Genomic DNA, 19,995 nt, shown 5'->3' on the forward strand with positions numbered 1-19,995 from the left:
CGTTCTCTGCTCTTCTCTCAGGCCCTGCAAGGCACGGGTGCCCTGGCCCTCGGAGGACTCCCCTGGGGCCCTGGCTTGTGCTCCACTGGGAGTGGCGGCGGCCCTGTGGGGTCTGGAGCTGCGGTGGCCTCCACTGGCATCTGTGTTTCCAAAAGTGCCTTTGACCCAGGCTCTCCCCCCCCCCCCCGCGCCCAGAGGCTGCCGCGGGCACCCCGAAACGCAGCGAATTGGGGTGGGTTGGAAGAGGCAGCGTTTGCGTTCCAAGGCTGAGTCTGCCTTCCAGCAGCAGCTCTCCTGGCCGCGGGGCCTGGGGCGAGGGCATCCCTTTCTTTATTCCTTCCCGGGCATTGAGCACCTGTTCTATACCAGGTGTTACCGATAAAACTTGGTCTCTGCTCAGAGAAGCGAACCATCTAGTTAATTATCTTTAGCCTCTCTGCAGATAATACCCCTCCTGCGTATGATTATGAGATCGAAATAAGTTAATGTGTGAAAATATTTGTGAGCCTCCAGTTCCCCTACCGGCTGGTTAACCCCTTCCAAGCACACGCTAGCGAACCGTCTAGTGGAGCTTCCACTCGCTCAGCCGGGGTGCCTGGAGCTGGGCATCTGACCGCATGGATCCCGCATTAACCCCAGGACTAAAGAGGCTCTGAGATCCCAGGTTCCCTCTACCATGGCGTCTCTCTGTGCCCCTGTGTTGAGGGGCATTGCTAGTTTAAGTCACCTCCTCTAACGTGGGCAGCGCTGGGAGAGAGGCCCTGGCTGCAGGCCTGGACGTCCCCCATGAGTCACCTTCCCTTTGGAGAGCAGCCACAAGTGACTTTTTGCCTTCTTTTTTTCTGGCCTCTGGGGTTCTGTAACCTTTAACACTCTGGCCGAGAGTGTGCTCAGCCCGTTCCCATTATCCCCAAAGACCCTCTGAGACCATGATGCCAGGATCCAAAGAGCCGGATGATGCTACCCCTGGGTGAGGCTACCTTGTGCCAGATCCAAGGTCACTGGCATCTCAGGAATCTAGATTTAGCAACAGGTTGGCTCTGGACCCAGCCTGCCCAGTGGCATGGCACCCCCTGCAGGGCAGAGCCAAAGCACTGCCAGGCATGGCTAGCCTGTCTGGCTTCAGTCACCCCTCGTCCTGGCTTAGGTTGGAGGCAGAGCAAGACCTGGGATTTACAGACTGTCCTGTGCTGCTTGAGGAGTGCTGTCCCTTCCCCACAGGCGCAGAGGTCTGGGCCAGGCCCACCCTCCTCACCTGGTCTGTTCAGTTTCTCCTCTATCATGCCCCCCCTTTACTTAGTGCTTCTTCCCTTTGGGATCTTCTCCTCCCCTGTATCAGTAGACTCCTGGGCACTAGAGTCCCAGCAGCTCTCACTGAAGGGGCTTCACTTCCTTGGTTCTCTGTGGGCCTGAGCTGGCCCACAGAGTCAGGCCCCTTTTGAGCAATAACAATTCTCCACATGGGCTGTTTTCTTCCACACCTCAGCATTTCCGTGGGTTACGATGTTTGACTCTGACCCCATGGGTCTCCTCTCTATGAAGCCCTTTCGCCCCCCTGAAGTGCTCCCCATTCAGCTTCTCCTTGGCCCTGTAGCCAGCTGCTTCCTGCCCCCACTAACCACACATTCATCTCTCCTAGGAATTAGGAAAGGTCCCATCATCCCAACCCCTCCTCTTCCAGGTGGACTAGGTGGGAGGTCTGAATAACTGAAACTCAGGCCACCCCAGTGGTGCCTATCAGCCTTGCCTTTTCTCCATCCCTCCCTGAAATTTAGAAAATGGGTAGGGAGCCAATTTCCCCATCATCCCCGCACCCTTCTGCCACCCTTCTGGATAAATCTTTCATAGTCCCTGCTTTTGTGGACAGTGGACCAAGTGTTTTGCAGCCATCCCCGGCCAGGTAGGTTCACTGTCAATTCTTGCAGATGAAAAGATAATTTTGGAGACTTCAGTAGATTTTCACGGGCTTTTAATACTGACTCAGGGGACAGATGCTTTCCCTCTCAGCATTTCTCTGGCTGTCTCCTCCCTCAGGCGCAGAGTGATGCTGCCCTTATATCTCCTTGCCTCTCAGCACAGGTGTCACAATTTACATATGCGCATGCCCCGTGCTCTCTGAGCCCAGGTGTCCATAATGACTGGGTGCGTGCAGGACCACAGGTGCTGGTCATAGAGGCTAGTGGCGGAAGGGTGGAAAAAGCCTGATTTTTTTTTTTATTTATTTGTTTGTTTATACATGCACTGGGTACAGTCAGAAGCGCGGGAGGGTGAGAGAATTCACCAGAGCCAGAGCAGGGAGCAGAGCAGGCAGAAGGACCAAAGTACACTGCTGAGGGGAGCAGCGGGCGGCAGGAGAGGTCTGCGCGCCATGTGGGACCCTCCTCCGGTGGCCGGGGAGCAGCCGGGGATCGAACCGGCGCCGCAGAGGCCGCGGGCAGCTTCGCAACCCAGCGCTCAACCGCTGGGCCACCGGGGAGGCCCTTGAAAAAGCCTGATTTTTAAATTCATTTACTGTACAAAGTGGCTTCCGGATTCAGCTGCCACCCCCAGCACAGCAGCTGTCTTCTCTTCCTTGTCAGAGGTGGGCTGTATTGAGACTCAGCGACCTCCCTCTTCCCATCTTTTTGTGAAAATGTTGGTGGGCCTATGTCCTTCATGTACAGAAACCTAGGATCATATAACTGCCTTTATGGGAGGCATATCCCCTCATAATTAATTGTAATCATCTTCCCCCCATCCCTTCATACTTAGAAAATCTCTCTTGGCTCAGAAGTGTGTGTGGTACAGACACTTTTATCTATTCTGCATTTAAAAAAAAAAAACCACACTCCTGGGCCTCCCTAGTGCTCAAGGGGTTAAGCACCACACTGTGAAGCTATCCGCAGCCTCTGCAGCACAATTGGATCCCCAGCTGGCCAGGGAGCAACCCACCTGGTGCAGCAGACCTCTCATGTGTCGCCTACTGTTCTCCTCAGCAGTGTATTTCACTCAATCTGCCTGTTCTGTTCCCCATTGTCTCTGGTGAATCCTCTCACCCCCCCCCCGCATATCTGACCTGTACCCCAGTATAGGGTAAGTAACAATATCAGGCTTTTCTGCCCTCCCGCCATCAGGATAGATGAGGGAGACCTGTGATTCTGAATGCATGCCTGATGGCGGGCACCTGAAGTGGGTACACCTGCGCTAAGACTATGCTTTTAAGGGCGGCGTCACAGGGACGCCAGAAGCCAAGAAAGCAGCAGTAGAAGCCAAAGCCGAAAGAGAAGCCGAGAAGCAGCAGAATGAACTCCAGAGAGCTCAGATAGAGTGAAGACTTGCTGGGGGCTGGGAGGCCTGCCAGCCTCCCAGCCCCCCAGCCAGCACCCCTGCCTGCCATATGCCTGATGAACACCAATAAAAGACCTGCAAAAAGCCACTGAGGACTCTGACTCCTCCTTTACCCGGTCTGCATGGGATCAGAAAACCTGCACCGCGTCCAGTCCTGCCCCTTTACACCCAGCTCTTGTATGCATAAATAAATAAATTTTGTATGCATAAATAAATAAATCTTTTTTTTAAGATTTATTTATTTATGCATACAAGAGCTGGGGTGTAGGCCAGAGATGCGGGGAGTGAGAGGATTCACCAGAGACAGAGTGGGGAGCAGAACAGGAAGACTGTCCAAAATACACTGCTGAGGGGCGCAGTGGGCAAGATAGGAGAGGTCTGCTGCGCCATGTGGGTCACCGACCTGCCAGGGAATTGAACTCCTGCTGCAGTGGCTGCTGACAGCTGCATAGTGCTGCGACTTAACCCCTTGTGCAACCAGGGAAGCCCCAAACACACTCCTTTAGCACCCCATTTGCTGGAACAATCTGTGAATTGTATGGCAAAAATGGAGGATGAGGTAGCTGGAAGTTTCCTCCAGTGAGGTGAATTGAAAATACTTCCCCTTATGTTTCTGACCCACTCAATTCTTCAGAGATGTGTCAGACTGAGAGGCATGGTAAGGAAAACACTCTTCCTGTCCCTCTTATCTACTGTCAACAGTACACCACTTCTCACATACAGTCAACGTATGTTCAGAGCTCCAGGGTGCCAGGTATTGGTTGAGGTGTTAGTTCTTTCAAACCTCACCAGAATCTGTAAGGCAGGTGCTATTATTCCCCATTTCACAGTTGAGAAGACAGAGGACCAGAGACAGTGTGCTTAGGGTCTCTCAGATGGCAAATGTGAGGGAAGCTCCATCGGGAAAGCTGAGCTTGTGAAGGGTTTCCATTCCTCTGGAGTCAGCTGCTTTACAAAGCAGCTCTATCATTTAGCATAATAAATGAGCACAATTCTCTAACTCCTAAAACACACGCCCACCCTTGTTTCGGATAATTGTCCCACCGAAGAGGAGTTGTTTGGATGACTGAGGGGATCATAAGGAAATGAGAAGTGATCACCTGAAGGGGAACAATAAGGAAGATTAATTTGGGAAAGGTACAGAAAGGCATCATGTGCAGGTCACGTGCGACTCTGCAAGGCTCAGCCGATGCCATTATCACCTCGTGGCCTGGCGCCTTCTTGAGGGGATTGGAGAAGGAAAGATGGCGTGATTGCTGCAGATGTTAGCGAGGAGCCAGTGGAGTGGGGTTTGCTGCCCAAGAGTGTCCCGCTGGGACAGGAGGCAGATGTTGGTGAGGACAAGCAAGGATTGGGAATTGGCAAAACGTGTTCCCAGAAAGATGGCCAAGACCCTTGGGCAAACTTTCTGAGGAGGTTTCTATTTTGAGAGGGTCAAGGTTAAACCTGTCTGCAAGATTCCTTCTTCTCTGAACTCCAGGGTAACTGACCTTTTCCAAGTAAGAGCATCACTTCTACCTCCTTTTGTGGAAACCCTTCCATGTGCTGGCCTTCAAAGATGAACCTTGCTCTCGGGGAGTTCCCATGAACCAGTCTGCTCATCTGTGAAGTATTTACCTCACAAAGTGGTAAAGATTCTAATTAGAGTGGACATAAAAACATTTAGCAACCTGCCTGCCTTATGCTAAACTCTCGATAAATGATTGTTTCTGTTATAATAATGAGGTAGAGGGAACAGTTCAGAAACAGAAGTAAAGTAAGGGGTAAAGTAAAGTAAAGGGAGCAGAGGAGGAACGCCTAATTGCCCGGAGCAAGAGCAGGTCATCAAAGGAGTTAGTAAAACCTGGGGATTTGGTCTGACTGGGAGGAGATATGAAAAGGGCATCTTGAAAATGTTCCCCAGGTTGACATGCCAGCTACGAGAAAACCACTAACTACTCTTTCAAAGTCACTTTTTATTATTAAAAGTTATATTTCAACAGCTCGGGACAATAGAGAAAAGATTCACCCGTAATTCCAGAATGCCAATGCATTCACCATTTGTAAATGGTGCCCCGCATCTTTTTCCTCATGCATCTGTTGCTTTAATTGTTTTAATCATAGTGCATGTGATAGCTCATATTTTGCATTTTTGCCTTACTATGCCATTCCAGGCATTTTTTACTACATTGTTTTTCTAATGTTTTATTTTATGTTGATCTTTAACTTTTTAAAAAAGGTTTATTTATTTATGCATACAAGCCAGATGTGCAGAGGGTGAGAGGATTCACCAGAGACAGAGTGGGGAACAGAACAGGCAGACTGACTGAAATACACTGCTGAGGGGAGCAGTGGGGTGAGACAGAAAAGGTCTGCTGCACCATGTGGGTTGCTCCCTGGAGGGCTGGGCGAGAGGCTGCAGAGGCTGTGGATTGCTTCCTAGTGTGGTGCTTAACCCCTTGCGCCACCAGGGAGACCCTGATCCTTAACTTTTTTTTTCTAAGTAGAAGTGGTTTATGTTCTTTTTCTAAAAATCTAATACCTGTCTAAGTTGGTATTAAAAATATTACAAATCTCATGTGATCCTGTACTCACAAGTAATCACAGGATTTTTATGTGTGCTTTCAGGTTTTTTTCTTTCCTATGCATATAGCACATACAAAGTTTTTATGTTTAAAAAGGTATATTGGGTGGACAATAGATTACGGTGGAAAAAAGTTACATTAATTTATTTCATAACCTGCTTTTTCACTCAATTATACTTCATAGATAGGTTTCCATGTCAATAAATATAGGCATACCAAACTTTTTCTAATGACTGCACAGATTCGATTTTATATGTATGTCAAATTTATGTAGCCAGTCATCTATTGCTGCATATTTAAGTTATTTTCTTTGCATGTATGTGTGTGTGTGTCTGTGTGTCTATCTACCATGTGGATGAACCATAATTTACTTAAACATTTGGCTATTTTGGGATATTTAGGTAGTTTTCTTTTGTTTTTGCTATAATAAATAACAATGTATTGAAAAATCTTCAGGCATATGGCTTTCCCCATATTTTGAATAATTTCCTGGAGTAGAAGTATTGGGGTGGGAATAATTTATGATTCTTGATTTGCATCACCAAGTTAATTTCTCAAAGGGTTATTTGTGCCAATTCAGACATTTCCAGCAATGTGTTGGTACCAGTTTCCTGCCTTCCAACTCACTCCCCAAAGGCTGGTAAGTGGAGGCAATCTTTTCCCTAAGAAGCTACCAGCCAAGGAGGGTCACATAGGGACTATAGAAGGTAGGACTGAGAGCAGAGGGAAAGGGAGCATGAACTTGGGGATGAGGGAAAGAGAAAGGAATGACCCCAACAACCATTTTGCACGTAATCCGCCCCCCACTGAAAAGCAATGTATACTCCTTGTGAAAAACCTAAACTTTCCTATCAATGTTCAAATTTATAATATTGAAATTCCTCTTCCGCTGGCAGTCCTTTTACTATAAAACTTGTTTGTTCGTTTTTTAAGAACTGGTTTCATACTATACACACCATAGTGCAATATTTCTCCTGGAGGATGTATCTTAGACCCCTTTGAAACGACTACTGGATGTGTGCAGATAATTTGTGGCTTAAGTATCTACTTAGAATAGAGAGAGAAGCAGTGCTCTCCCGGCCACTAGGCAGAGGCCACTACCCTGGGGCCAGTGCCACTAGCAGGCCCTACCTGCCTGTTTCCTTCCATTTTCCATCTAGACCTCTGCAGGCAGCAGCCCCCAGCACCTGCTTGCGCGGCAACCCGACGCGGACCCTCCCCGGCCAGGAGGTCAGCGGCTGGGGGAGAAAGCCCGCAGCTACCTGTTGCTCTCTGGGCGCCTCAATTCACCCCTCCTTGCCCGGCGCTCCCGGACACCCCGTGCCTGAAGGGTTAACAGACACCATTACTGGAAAAGACCCAGGTTCGGCCAGAAACCCATCGCCTTGGGGCAGGACTGGCCTGACTTTCCTTTAACGCTTCATCCAGGTGCAGCCACCACCAAAGGGCACGCGGCGGCCCCAAGCGCTCCGACCCACCTCCGCGAGTAAAAATGGATTCTGCTAGGGGTCGGGGAGGGGGAGAGGGTGTGAGGGTGTGAGGGGGGTCCCACACCTGGCCCGGGGCGTTGCCCTCACGTGAGGCCCGCAAGCTCCAGGCGCCCGATCTGACTCAGTCTTGCAGACTTTGCAGCACCCCGTAGCAGCCCCGTGACTCAGTTTCTCCATTTGCTCACGCGGGCCAAAGACGTGAGGCACCTGTGCGGAATGCGGAGGGTTCTTCCGACTCCCTCAGAGTGCGTGCTCCGAGGCGGAGCCCCTGAGGCCGGCAATTTCGCCGCCAGGAGCGCGCCTTCTGCACGCGCCCAGCACAGGCTCCGCAGTGCCCCGGCAGAGCAGGTGCGCGAGCAGGGTGTGGGGAGACGCTCCCTGCACCGCCCGCCTCGGTCTCTGACAGGGCCCAGGCCACGGACGCGCTGTCGGGAGGACAACCAGCGCCGGTGCCCACCGTCCGGCGCCTGACGCAATCCGAGGAGCCCTTGCTGCATGCGGGCGCTGGGGAAACCTCCCCCGCCATTGCATCACTCCTGCCAGGTTTGCTACAGAGGTAGAGCCGAACCAATCAGCCGGCGCGCTGGGCGGGGCCAGGCCGCTCAGTTACCCAATCAGAGCGCGGCTCGATGAACCAGGCAGGAAAGACCCAAGTTGATTGGCCAAAAAGGGCTTCGCCCCGCCTCCAGCACCGCGGCAGCTGGCTCCGGGGGGCGGGGCCTCCCGGCCGGAGGGTTTAAAGGGCGCCTAGGCGGGGGCCGCTCAGCTGGAGCGACCGAGGGTGCCAGGCCAGGTGTGCGCGTCCGCCGGCCCTTCCGCGCCCGCGCCGGAGACCAGCCCCGGAGGCCGCCCGGGCCCGTCCCTGTGCCCGGCACCATGAAGCAGGAGCCTCGGAACACGCCACCCGCCTCCCCGGCCGCCTCGCCCCCTGCATCGCAGACCTCAGCGGACACCGCGCCGCGCCCCCAGGACCGCGGCGACCCCCAAGCGCTGTGGATCTTCGGGTATGGCTCCCTGGTGTGGAGGCCCGACTTCAGCTACAGTGACAGCCGCGTGGGCTTCGTGCGCGGCTACAGCCGCCGCTTCTGGCAGGGAGACACCTTCCACCGGGGCAGCGACAAGATGGTGAGCACCAGCCCGTGCCCGGAGAGGGGCGCCGGGGGTGGGAGGGGGCGCAGGGGGTGGAGGGGGCCCCGGGGGTGGGAGGGGGCGCCGGGGGTGGGAGGGGCGCCGGGGGTGGGGTGCTGCCGCCTCTCAGGGCCCGTGGGCGCCCTGCTGGTGGGGGAAATGTGTAAACCTGTGCCAGGGACGTCTGACCTGTGTCTGTGCCCGGTGGATGGCCGTGTGATGTGGAGGCCGAGCTAGTGGATGGCTGTGCTGATTGATGACGGTCTCTGCCAGTCTGAGCCGCTGGCATGTGTGTTTCTGCGGCGTGGGCACATCCCTGTCGCGCCTTGCTCCTCTGGCCTGCAGGCTTGATGAGGGTTTCGGCCGGCACTGACGGCAGAGCTGGTTTCTAACTTGTCTCTTTCGAAATCTTTCTTCCCCTTCTCTAGCCTGGCCGTGTGGTGACTCTTCTTGAAGATCATGAGGTAAGTGTCAAGAGAGGTCTGGGGCCCAATAATGGAGGGGAATAGAGAGACTGAACTTGTGGGCCCAAGAATCATATGAGGAATCTTGTGAAAATCCCAATTTTGATATAATAGGATGAGACTGGCATCCGAAACTCATTTGTAACATGCTTACAGATAAGCCCATTGAGTCTCAGGCTACGCTTTTGAGTTTGAATCCTCTTCTCCCCCAGGCTAGACCACCTGTTTACTGTAATTAAAAAGGAGATGAATGATTTAGTGTATTGTTCCTAGATTGGCTCAGTAGTTCTCCACCCACCTCCCCTATCAGAACAGCCCTAGGGAGGGACCCACAAGGAACTGTTTTGACTGACCCTAACCCATGTTTGCTCCTAGGGCTGCACTTGGGGTGTGGCTTACCAGGTGCGAGGTGAACAGGTGAGCGAGGCCCTGAAGTACCTGAATGTGCGGGAGGCAGTGCTCGGCGGCTATGACACCAAGGAGGTGACTTTCTACCCTCAAGATACCCCTGATCAACCACTGAAGGCATTGGCCTACGTGGCCACGCCACAGAACCCTGGCTACCTGGGCCCTGCCCCCGAGGAGGCCATTGCTACACAGATCCTGGCCTGCCGAGGCTTCGCAGGCCACAACCTTGAGTACTTGCTGCGCCTGGCAGACTTCATGCAGCTCTGTGGGCCCCAGGCCCAGGACGAGCACCTGGCAGCCATCGTGGATGCTGTGGGCACCATGTTGCCCTGCTTTTGCCCCACCGAGCAGGCTCTGGCACTTGTCTGAGGGTCTGAGCCCCTGCCGGAGTGTCCATGTGGAACATTGGGGCCAGGTTCCCACTCTCGTGCACATAGGCTTAATACGGTTAGAGCCCACGGAGGACACTATGGGTGGCCAGGAGCTTCTCTCCTTTAGCCCCGCCATTCTGCCAGCCTCCAGCTCTTTTGCTGAAACTGACTTACTTACTTGAAACTTTATTTATTGCACCATGTTGGTGTGGTGGGCAGGGTGGGGGGCCTGCCCTGGACGCAGGGGCCTGCTGAGCAGTGCCCCACCCTAGGTGCCTGGTGCTTGACCAGATTCCCCCCTAGTGCTGCTACTAACCCCACACCACCCAGACCTCCACTTTCCCAGGGAACCTCCAAGAACCTTGATTCTCCTGCCCGCCCCCACCCCCCATTCCCTAGCCTCGTGATACCACCTGCCAAAGGTCTCAGCCCATTGGTAAAGGATAGCAGGAGACCCTATAAGAACTGAGGCCCCCACCATCCCTGCTCATGCCTTAGGTCCCTAGGGAAGAACTGGACCTGAAGCCCAGCCTGGGCCTCATACCCATTTGGCTTTGTTTCCCTACTCCTCTGTCTGTCCACTTGTCTGTTTAGGTCATTCCTATATGTTGGTCCATTCCTGGGAAGTTTATCACTGTAGGCGCAGGCTCCTTCCCAGTGTGTCCCGTACCATTATCCATAAATTGATCTTTTCTTATGTGTGCTGTGCTGGAATGTGGTTCTTTCTTCAGATGGGGTTGGGGCGAGTGAGGTGGTGAAGCTGATGAGGCCCTAGAGCCCTCCTTCCTTGGGAAGGGGGCACTAAACAAACAAGACTCACAGGTTCTGCCACCCCATGGGCACCATTCATAGCACATCCAAATAATGCCCAAGTCATGCAGAATTAGCCCCCAGTGGCTCTACCTGGGAAGCTGTCTCCTCTCAGCTGCCCCAAGGAGGCTGGCAGCTTGGAACGTGGACCAGGTCTTCCTCCAGTTGCAGAGCCAGCTGCTGCCTCTTCCCTGATGGCCAGGCTGGACTCTAGGCTTCCTGCTGCAGGAGTATGTGGCCTCGGGTGTGGTAGTGGCTGCACACAACAAACACTTGATGAAGCTCGTGGCCCTTTAACTTCTAAGGTCAAGGTGCTCATGGTTGCCTCCTGAGGCTCCTGTTGGGGTGATGTGGGCTGTGCCTTCTCTGTTACTGACCTGCCAGGACTCCCCCCTGCTAGGATGAGTTGCTGAGGTACCCTCTGGGTGGCTGCTCCTTTTCCCTGGGGCTATCTCTGGTTATGTCTCTGCTCTCTGCCCTGAGACCCTGGCCCCAGGGGCAAATCCTAGCCTCTGGGATCTCAACCTAGTCCTGGGCTCCTCAACTAGGAGTGATACCTCCGTGGGTTCAACCAGTCCCTGAATCTGCCGAATGGGTGCAGGTCCCAGATGACAGGCTTTAGCAGCAGAGTCTGGCTCAAAACCAGCCCCTCCCGTCACTAGCCAAGTGCCTCCTCTGAACATCAGTGGGCTGAGGGGGGACAATACCCAAAGGAAGCTGCTGCATGGTAGATACTGCTGCTGCTCTGTGGCTGATGCCCTGGATTGGTCTGGGTGTCCCCAGCAGGGTCAGCCCCCACCAAGTTGTGCCTGGGGAGAGTGCTCATGGCTAGTGAGTGTGCCCATGCTTTAGGCTCATGTCTTGGCAATTGACAGAGCGTGGTGTTCAGCCAGGTTCTTCTGGGAACTTGGTTAGGGCATCTGCCCTCAACAGGAGGGGCAGTGGGGGGGGTAGGGAGCCCTGGCAGGTAGCTTCATGTACCAGAGCAGGTGGCTCGTCTGGGCGCTTGAGCAGAGCCCTGCTGAATATGGTTGCTGAGCTGGGGTAGGTAGGGCTGTTTGCCAGCTGCACATGGGGTCACACTTCTGTTAGCCATTCACCTTTGTAATAAGCTCCTTACCTGGCAGGCACCATAGTAGGCGCTTGGGATACAGCAGTGAAGAAATCCTTCTCAAGGAATTCGGACCTAGAAACCATGGTGACCGTTTAGCTGGAAATGTGTGCTGAAGGGAGACTGGGGCATTCAGCACACAGGAAGGGCCCTGCCCCACACGGTGGTCAGGGAAGGTTTTCAGTGGGAGGCAAGGACAAGGCTGAGCCCCAGAGGCTGAGACTGACGGGCACAAGAGGCAGGGAGTAGCAGGTACCTGAGGAGGAAGCAAGGTCAGGTCATCTAGCCCAGAGTGACTTGTGGGAGGGGACATGAGGCTGGCCAGGTGACAGGATGGCATCCTGCTGGCAGACTGGGTGAGCTGTGTTGTGCTGAAGAGGTGGCATTCCTCCTAGGTTGGTGCAGGGCTTCCCTTGTATCCCGAGCTTAAAAGGAACACTGGCTGCTGCTGTGTCTGATGGGAAGAGAAAGGCCTCGATGGGCGAGGGCCAGGTGGAGATAACTTGGGCAGAGGTGGGGCAGTGGGACTAGATGGATTGGGAGCAGTTGAGGGGGTGAGGTCAGTGGGGTTTAGTGTGGCTGGTTGAAGAGAGTGAGGGAGAAGACACAGGGCCTGGGCTTCCTGGTTAATTTGGAGTTGGAAAGGGTGAGTGTGGGTATCTGCCCCGTTACTGCGTGAGTTGGTGTCTGGATGTGAGGCTGCAACATCCATGTGGCTGCTCAGGGGGCGTTTGGATGTTTGTTTAGATCTCAGAAGAGCAGCTGGGGCTGGGGTTAGAGATTTGGGGTTCTCACATAAAGGTAGAACTTGAGACCCTGGGAGTGCAGAGTAAAGAGACCAGGACCTCGGCCCAGCCTGAGGTCCCCAGCACGAGTGGTCTGAGTAAAGCAAGAAGAGTCAGGAACAGGCAAGTAGGGGGTAGGAGGGAACCAGCAGACGGGGTGTCCAGACAGCCACGGTCCTGTTGCCAGGATGTCAGGGAAAATGTGGAAGGGGGTGCTGTTGGATGAAATCCGGGGGTCCTCTGTGACCCAGAACAACTTGGAGCGGTGGCAGGAAGCCACAGGACTGGGCTGAGGAGGCGGAGTGAGGGCAATAGACGGATTTCAGGGAGTTTGGCTGCTAAAAAGAGGGACAGAAGCAGATAACTGAGGCTATGGGGGGCGCACCAGGGGCCTCAGGACTCCTTTACAAGTTAAAAATCATTGCAGCCTCTAGGAGCTTTTATTCATGTGAGATAGCTATCGATATATGCCATAAAAAATTAAAATAATAATGGTACTTCATTACAAAATTTTTTTTTAAAGTGGAAAAGTTTTACATATTTATTAAAAATAAGCCCATGACATCCTAATATATTTTGAAAGAAAATGCATTTTCAAAAGCAAACACATTTAGTGAAAAGAGAGGCATTGTTTTATATCCTCACTGTCTGATGGAATGAAAGCAGCTGGATTCCTGTCTGCAAATTCACAACCACGGAGTCTCCGGAAAATTCCTCCTCTGTACACTCATGAGGAAATGGGAGTAAAAGGACAGATAATTTCTTTTTTTTTTTTTGTGGGACCCTCGCTGGCGGCCAGGGATTGAACCAGCGCCGCATAGGCTGTGGGCAGCCTCGCAGCCCAGCGCTCAACCGCTGCGCCACCGGGGAGGCCCGACAAATAATTTCTTAATATTATTATGAAAATAGTTCGGGCATCGCAGACTCCCTGAGAGGGACCCCTGGGCTATTTTTTTTAGGGCTTCTGCTGTAGGAACATCAACATTCTTTTTTTTTTTCCTTGGGAGGGGCTTGAGCAGGGTGGTAGGTGGTTGCTCAACCTTGGGAGGCAGCATGAAGGAATTTCAGAGCTAGCAGGGACTTCAGGAGTCTCTGGTCCTGTCCCTCTCCCGAAGATTTCCCTCTGGAGAGCGGGAGGAGGTAGGAAGGATCAGCCGATTGGCTGACTGTTTATTGAGTCTACAGCAGACTCCAGCTGTGGGACACAGAACCTCCCTCACATCTGGAGTGGGGTAACAGCAACTCCGGGACTAGGGATGGGGCGCAGGTGGTCAGGTCTGTGTGGGCCTTAAAGAAGCTGTAGGTAGCTACCAGGTGGGGGGGCATCAGGAGTTTGGGGATGGTGCCAGCCAAGGAGGGAGGCACACAGACAGCTGGGCAAATGGCTGCGTGGTGGAAGCTCTGGTGTGCTGGGGGCAAGGCTGAAAGCTGCTTTGGTATTGGAGGAAGTGTTGGCCTTTATCTTGGAGGGAAGTTGAATTCTGTGGTGATTTTTTTTGTTTTTCATGTGTTTTTCCTCCCACAAAAGGGTTTTTGTTTGTTTTTGTTCTTTTTGTTTTGTCTTCTTGTCAAGCAGACAAGTCCTGTGTGCAGGCCTGGGTTTGAACAGGCTGGGCCGAGGCTGGGGACGGATGAATGGAAAGCGGGGAGACCTGGTAGGTGCCTGTGGTGACTTTCCAGGGAGTGCTGGGAGCAAGGGCGCTGAGCTGCAGCCAAGAACCAGGATTTTGGGGATGCCTTCTGGCAGCCTGTTGGAAGTGGGGGCGAACAGGAGGGAAGAGCCTGGGCGTACCAGGGTTCTGTCAAGAAAGGGCTTAGACTGTCAAAGAGACATGGGTGAACCCCAATCTGCCCTCCAAACTCACTTTAGGCCTGGCAGGCTCTTATGGGGTTCTCCTGGTCTGGGTTTCAGAAAGGACCACACTCCTCCAGGGGCTGTATTTCCCCTGAAGACTGGCCACCTCAGGGCCAGCGATTAGAGTGGGAGAAGACCCTGTCTTCCAGGCCTGGCTCTGAGGACGGTCCCAGTGCATGAGGATGGGGGCGGCACTTCAGTGTCCCTGGCGGGGTTAGAGGAGGCCGTGGTCCTGGGAGGAGTAGAGTGTCCCTTGAGGGTCAGGACAGCAGCACAAGGGCCAGCCAGCCTCCTTTGACATAACCCAGTATGCCCAGGTCAGGCCTGTTTTACTCTGGGTGTCTTAGAATAATTGTTGTTTTTACTCTCAAAAGCACCGGCTTGGATAGTAAGTGGCATGGGGGTTGTGGAGATGGGAACAGAGTGGCCTGCTTCATCAGGGGGGCTGGAGGCTCTCAGAGGGGTTGACCAGAACCCCCTGATCATGCTGCCCTCCTCTAGAGATCCCTAGACCCTGACTCCCAGCCCAGAGGAGGGAAGACCCTCTCTCGCCCTTTCTGATTACCTGCAGACACCCCACAGGCCTGCCCTTCCTTGGCCAGGCCCGCGCCTACTTAGGGCATTTACTTGGGTTGGAGGGAGAGGCCACACCTGGGAGGCCCAGCTGCTCGGCAGGACACCAACCCTTCCCCTCTAGGTGGGACAGTAACCACCTGTACCCTCTTTTACATGCCAGTCTGGCCTCCTCCCTCACATCTCCACATGTTCTGATGTTGCACTAAGGATTTCCTGTATCTGCTTTCTCTCCCTGATGATTGTCATGCGCTCTTGTCCTCAATTTCGAGCCTTTTCTGTATATCTTCCACAGACCTTAAAAGGCAACTCTGACATGCCCCCCCCTCCCCCACCATTCTTGACAGACTCCAAGGTTGCCTCTTTTGTTTGGTCACTAGTTTTCTTCAGTTGCACTATTTCTTATGGAGGGAATGTTGGTTTACAATATTGTCTATGCTCTAGGGGTCTAGGCTCCCCCAACATTCTTCCTGGCCTTAGAATAAACTTCCCCGTGGGCCTGGACCCTGCTCACCCTTTTACCCTCAGTGCCCCTCAGACGCTGCAGCCTCAACATCCTGGCATCCACGCTGCCTGGGTCTCCCCCCTCCCCAAGCTGTTTCTGGCTATCGAGACTCTGTTTCCCCTGCTTCCCCTACCCGGCAGCTTTGTCCAACCCTCTTCAATCCTTGCGGATTCACCCAGTGTCCTGCTTCCAGAAGTTGCTGGAGACCCTGGCTGGCTGGTGCCCCTGCTGTGCCCCACCCGCCTCCATTTTGTGCCCGGCTCCTTATATTGTGTAATCTGCTTACAGGTCTGTTCCCACTAAACCGAACACCCCTGAGGGCGGGAACTTCATGTACCCCAGCACATAGCCCACATCTGGGCCCCGCAGGAGCTGAGGGGGCCTATGGGGACTGGGATTTAAGGAGACGCCCTTCTGAATACAAAGTCACACGTTCCCTTGGCGGGAAAGACCCTGCAAAAACCTCAGTCATCGCCAAGGGAGGAGGCCAGGCCGTCTCTGGGCTAATATTCAAGCTGAATGTTTATGTGCACAGCCTGGGAATGTGCAACCAGAAGCCGCAGGGGCAAGGGCAGGCCAGGCAGGCAAGGGCAGCCTGCCATGTGCCAACTGGGGCAGCGCTGACCCACGCAACCTGGGCTGGCCTTTCTCGTCTCAACTTGGTCTGTACAAGGCCGAGCCCTAAACACACACCAGGCAGGGCTACCCCCGACAAGGTGTGAGGGGAGGGGGCAGGGGATCCTACTCTTGCTAGTCTTCTCCCTTCCCGGTGCCAAGCTGGGAGACGTGTACCTTCCTCATGGGTAGTGCTCCCACCCTACGGTTTCTCACCCCATCCCCGTAGGAGAGGGAGCTTGGCCTGCCAGACACGACCTGAGAGTGTTGGTGACTGAGGGGGGAAGGGAACAGTAATGACTCCATCTATAGCTTCCTCCTACTGCAGTCAAGGCCTCCAGCCAGGCACAGACCCTCCTGGGCCCAGTCATGCCTGTGCCGCCAGGCCAGGAGGGTGACAGCAGATGGGGAGTGTCAGATGTGCTGGTGGCCTGGTTGGGGGTGATGGTGTATCCAAGGTGGGGGGAACTGACGAGGAGTTGCTCACATGGGGTGTCTGAGTCGTCTCCACAGGAGGAGAGACCCTTACCCATGGGAGTTTCCACTGAAAGGAGATGAAGTTCCCATTCACAAGCCACTCGCAGCCCTGAGGAGTGTGACACTGAGCAGGGGAGCTGCTCTGACAGAACCTGGGTGTCTGGGGCAGGCAGTGAGCCTTCTTAACCCTCCTGCACCCTTGTTTCCTCTCCTGAAAGTCTCTTCCCTGCCAGTTCTGGACTGGTCAACTCATTCCTCAATCTTTAGGCCTCCGTTGGGATGTCACCTTCCTCAGGAAGCCTTCCCTGAACCTGCTATACCCCCATAACCAAAGTCTGACTTTAGGCCTTTACTATAGATCTGACACCTGTTTTTTTCCTTATGCAGCTTTAATAGCACCGTGATCCTAGTCGGCCTCCCAGCAGGCTGCGCCTCCCAGCACCTAGCAGGCGCTCACATCATGATGGTTGAACGGACGCCCAGTCACTCAGCAAGAGGCAGGCGCTGGTGAGAAGACGGGCTCTGGGAAGGGCACTCTGAGCTGTCCCTGCGCAAGAGTTACGTGCAGCAGAGAGAGGTGGGCTTTGCGGGGGTGCAGGGGAGGCGTCAGACCTAGCATGACCACCCCCACCCCATATCTGCCAGGGTCATCTGCTCTGGGCAGGGCATTGAAGTGCCCTTCCGATGCAAAGAAGGAGCGCTGTCTTGGGGTCCGGAGGTTCTGGCCTGTTTTTTTTTTTTTTTTTGTTATTTATTTTTTTAATTGGGGTAACATTGGGATCCCCCCCATTTGGTATCACCATCATAGTGCACCCATCACCAAATCACCCATATTCCTTCCCTTTGTCCTTACCCCTCCTCCACTCCTACCCTCTTTATTTATTTATATATTTATTTATATATTTATTTATATATTTATTTATTTTTTCCTACCCTCTTTATTTTTTAAAATAAAACCTTTTGGGCCTCCCTGGTGGTGCAAGGGGTTACGCACTGCACTATGAAGCAATCTGCAGCCTCTGTAGCACAAGTTCGATCCCCGGCCTTCCAGGGAGCAACCACATGGCGCAGCAGACCTCTCCCGCCTCGCCCGCTGCTCCCCTCAGCAGTGCTTTTGGTCCATCTGCCTGTTCTACTCCCACTTCTGTCCCTGGTGAATCCTCTCACCCTCCACACCTCTGGCCTGTACCCCAGCTCTTGTATGCATAAATAAATATATCTTTAAAATAAAATAAAACCTTTTTTTTTTTTTAAAGAGAAGTCTGTGCCTTTGCTGGCTGAGCAGCTGGCTGAGCAACTACCTGAGCAAGGTGAAGCAGGAGGAGCCGAGTAATTGGAAGCAGAGTTGCAGGCCGCCCGGCGTGCTTCAGGGAGTTTCTGCACCCAGCCCAGACCGGGTGGGTTTATCATCAGCTCAGGCAGCTTGAAAGAGAACCTCGGAGCCCTTGGCATCATCCGCACAGGTTGGGGGAAAAAGCCGTCAGGGAGACAGCAGCTTGGGCGCCCCCCGCCGCCTCTGCCGCCCCTATATGCTCCGTCTTCCCGCCCAGGCGCGCCACTCACGCACGCCCACAGGTGCCGCCGTCAGACGCGTCAGGCGCGCGTGTAAGACCACAGGTGTGAATCATAGATGCTAATGGTGGGACTGCGGAAAAATCCTGGTAACTTCCATTCACCCTTCAAGGAGAGAGAACACGCCCAGGCGGCTGACCCCTCAGGCTCGGTTTACGCCTGGTTGAAGGTTTTGCAGCTGTCTTTACCACCTGGTCTTCCTGGGGGTGGCTTCTTGGTGACCCAGGTGCCTCAGCAGGGTGTGCCCCATCATGCCCACCCCTCTCCCCACCCCCCAGTCCCCGGCAGCTGGTCAAGGTCCTCCCCCAGGAAGGTTACTTCTTCTGCTCCATTCTTGCCATCTTGTCAATTCTTGGGAAAGGCCTGGCCTGGGTTTTTAGCTGTGTGTCTTAGAAGGTGTTTGCTTCCCTCTGGGCTTCTGACTCCTCAAATGTAAACCACAGAAATCAGTTCCCATCCAGTTCCAGTGGCCCCTCTTTTTCAGGAGAGATGCAGGCTTGGGGGCAGAGAGGCTGGGCTGGATAGTCAGGAATCCCTGGCCAGGTTGTGCAATATCTCTGAGCTGCATGTTTTCAGCTGTAAAGCAGGACTGGTAAGTGGAACTACCTCTCAGCGTCTTGGGGTTTGCTGGGCCACCAAGTGAAAATGTTGGGTATCAACATTATTTCTCCATCAATACCTCAGTAGTTATGGGGTTATCTCTGACCTCACAGGTGTGTAAGCCCCATCGGGGCCTGAGCTGGCACCTCCCTGTCGTTGCTGTGTGCTTGGTACCCAGCACAGAGTCTTATTCCAGGGCCTCACACAGTATTTGCTGGCTAGTCTCCTTGGATGAACGACCACACAAGTGGATGCGTCCCACTCCTTAGAGCAGGAAGGACAAATCAGGTTGACCTGGGTGGCAGGAGAAAGGGAAAGAAGGAAGTAGAAGAGGCAGGGAGTACTGGGCTCCCGGGCTTGGCCACGTGGGGGAGGGTCGGTAGCAAAAGGCAAGAGGGCAATGACAGAAAAAGAAACCAACTAGGGATAGTGCGATGAGGCTGCTTCACAATCCTGTCTGGGGGGGTGTCACTGGGTGGCCCCTCAGCCCTGAGTCCTCTCCCTTGCAGTGTTCTCCTCACTGCTTTTTTAAAAAAGATTTATTTATTTATGCATACAAGAACTGGGGTACAGGCCAGAGGTGTGGGGGGTGAAAGGATCCACCAGAGAGAGTGGGGAACAGAGCAGGCAGATTGACCAAAGTACACTGCTGAGGGGAGCAGCGGGGAGACAGGAGAGGTCTGCTGTGCCATGTGGGTAGCTCCCTGGCCGGGGAGCGAACTTGTGCTGTCATGGCTGCAGATAGCTTCATAGGTTGCATCTTAACCCCTTGCGCCACCAGGGAGGCCCCTCTCCTCACTTCTTGCAGCCCCTTACTGCCAGCAGGCTGGGGAGAGCAGGGGACGGGTGCTGCAGCCACGCCTTTCTGGTTTGTTTACCAACAGCACAGCCCTCGTGGGTCATGACACAGCCAGCAGCATTTGATCCTGCTAAATATATCTGCTCTGCTGGCCTGGACCACACAGCGGGGCCCCTGGAGTTCAGGACCACCCGCTCATCCCTCGGGGCAAGACTCTGGGCCTCTTCCTGACCCAGAACCCTGTGTCCCCAGGGAGTCAAGGGCCAATTGGGGTCTAAACTAAATGCAATTGTTGCCTGAGCCCAGAGGGACAGTTTCATCTTGGACAGAGCAGAGGATTTAAGGGGGAAAAACTAATTGTCCAGAAGGACCACAAAATGGCTCATGCCCCATCAATGGCCCCGTCATTCTTGGATGTTTAGGAATAAATACGTATTTACTAATGTTAGGGAAATGTTTTACTCTTTACAGTACTCACTTTACATTGTTATTTGTAATGTTAAGGTGAGTAAAAAACTTAGATACATGGTTTGAATACAAT

General features: G+C 53.7%; 1 protein-coding gene and 1 long non-coding RNA gene across 2 annotated transcripts; both read left to right on the forward strand.

Annotated features, from left to right (window-relative positions):
- The first annotated feature begins 929 nt into the window (after nt 1-929).
- CHAC1 (ChaC glutathione specific gamma-glutamylcyclotransferase 1) lies at nt 930-10,532 on the forward strand. The gene is made up of 7 exons (XM_037504138.2): nt 930-970; nt 7,052-7,121; nt 7,626-7,729; nt 7,788-7,937; nt 8,071-8,506; nt 8,938-8,973; nt 9,349-10,532. Exons 1-7 carry the CDS (start codon nt 930-932, stop codon nt 9,748-9,750), a joined length of 1,239 nt encoding a protein of 412 aa, XP_037360035.1. The 3' UTR covers nt 9,751-10,532.
- Nucleotides 10,533-14,031: 3,499 nt separating this feature from the next.
- Nucleotides 14,032-18,191, forward strand: LOC119238504 (uncharacterized). Its single transcript, XR_005123592.2, has 3 exons — nt 14,032-14,113; nt 16,871-17,060; nt 17,740-18,191. It is a non-coding gene; the product is annotated as an uncharacterized LOC119238504 (long non-coding RNA).
- The last annotated feature ends 1,804 nt before the right edge of the window (nt 18,192-19,995 follow it).

This window comes from Talpa occidentalis, unplaced genomic scaffold (assembly GCF_014898055.3).
Source record: "Talpa occidentalis isolate TD23 unplaced genomic scaffold, MPIMG_talOcc4v2.1 talOcc4.11, whole genome shotgun sequence".
Taxonomy (NCBI): Eukaryota; Metazoa; Chordata; class Mammalia; order Eulipotyphla; family Talpidae; genus Talpa; species Talpa occidentalis.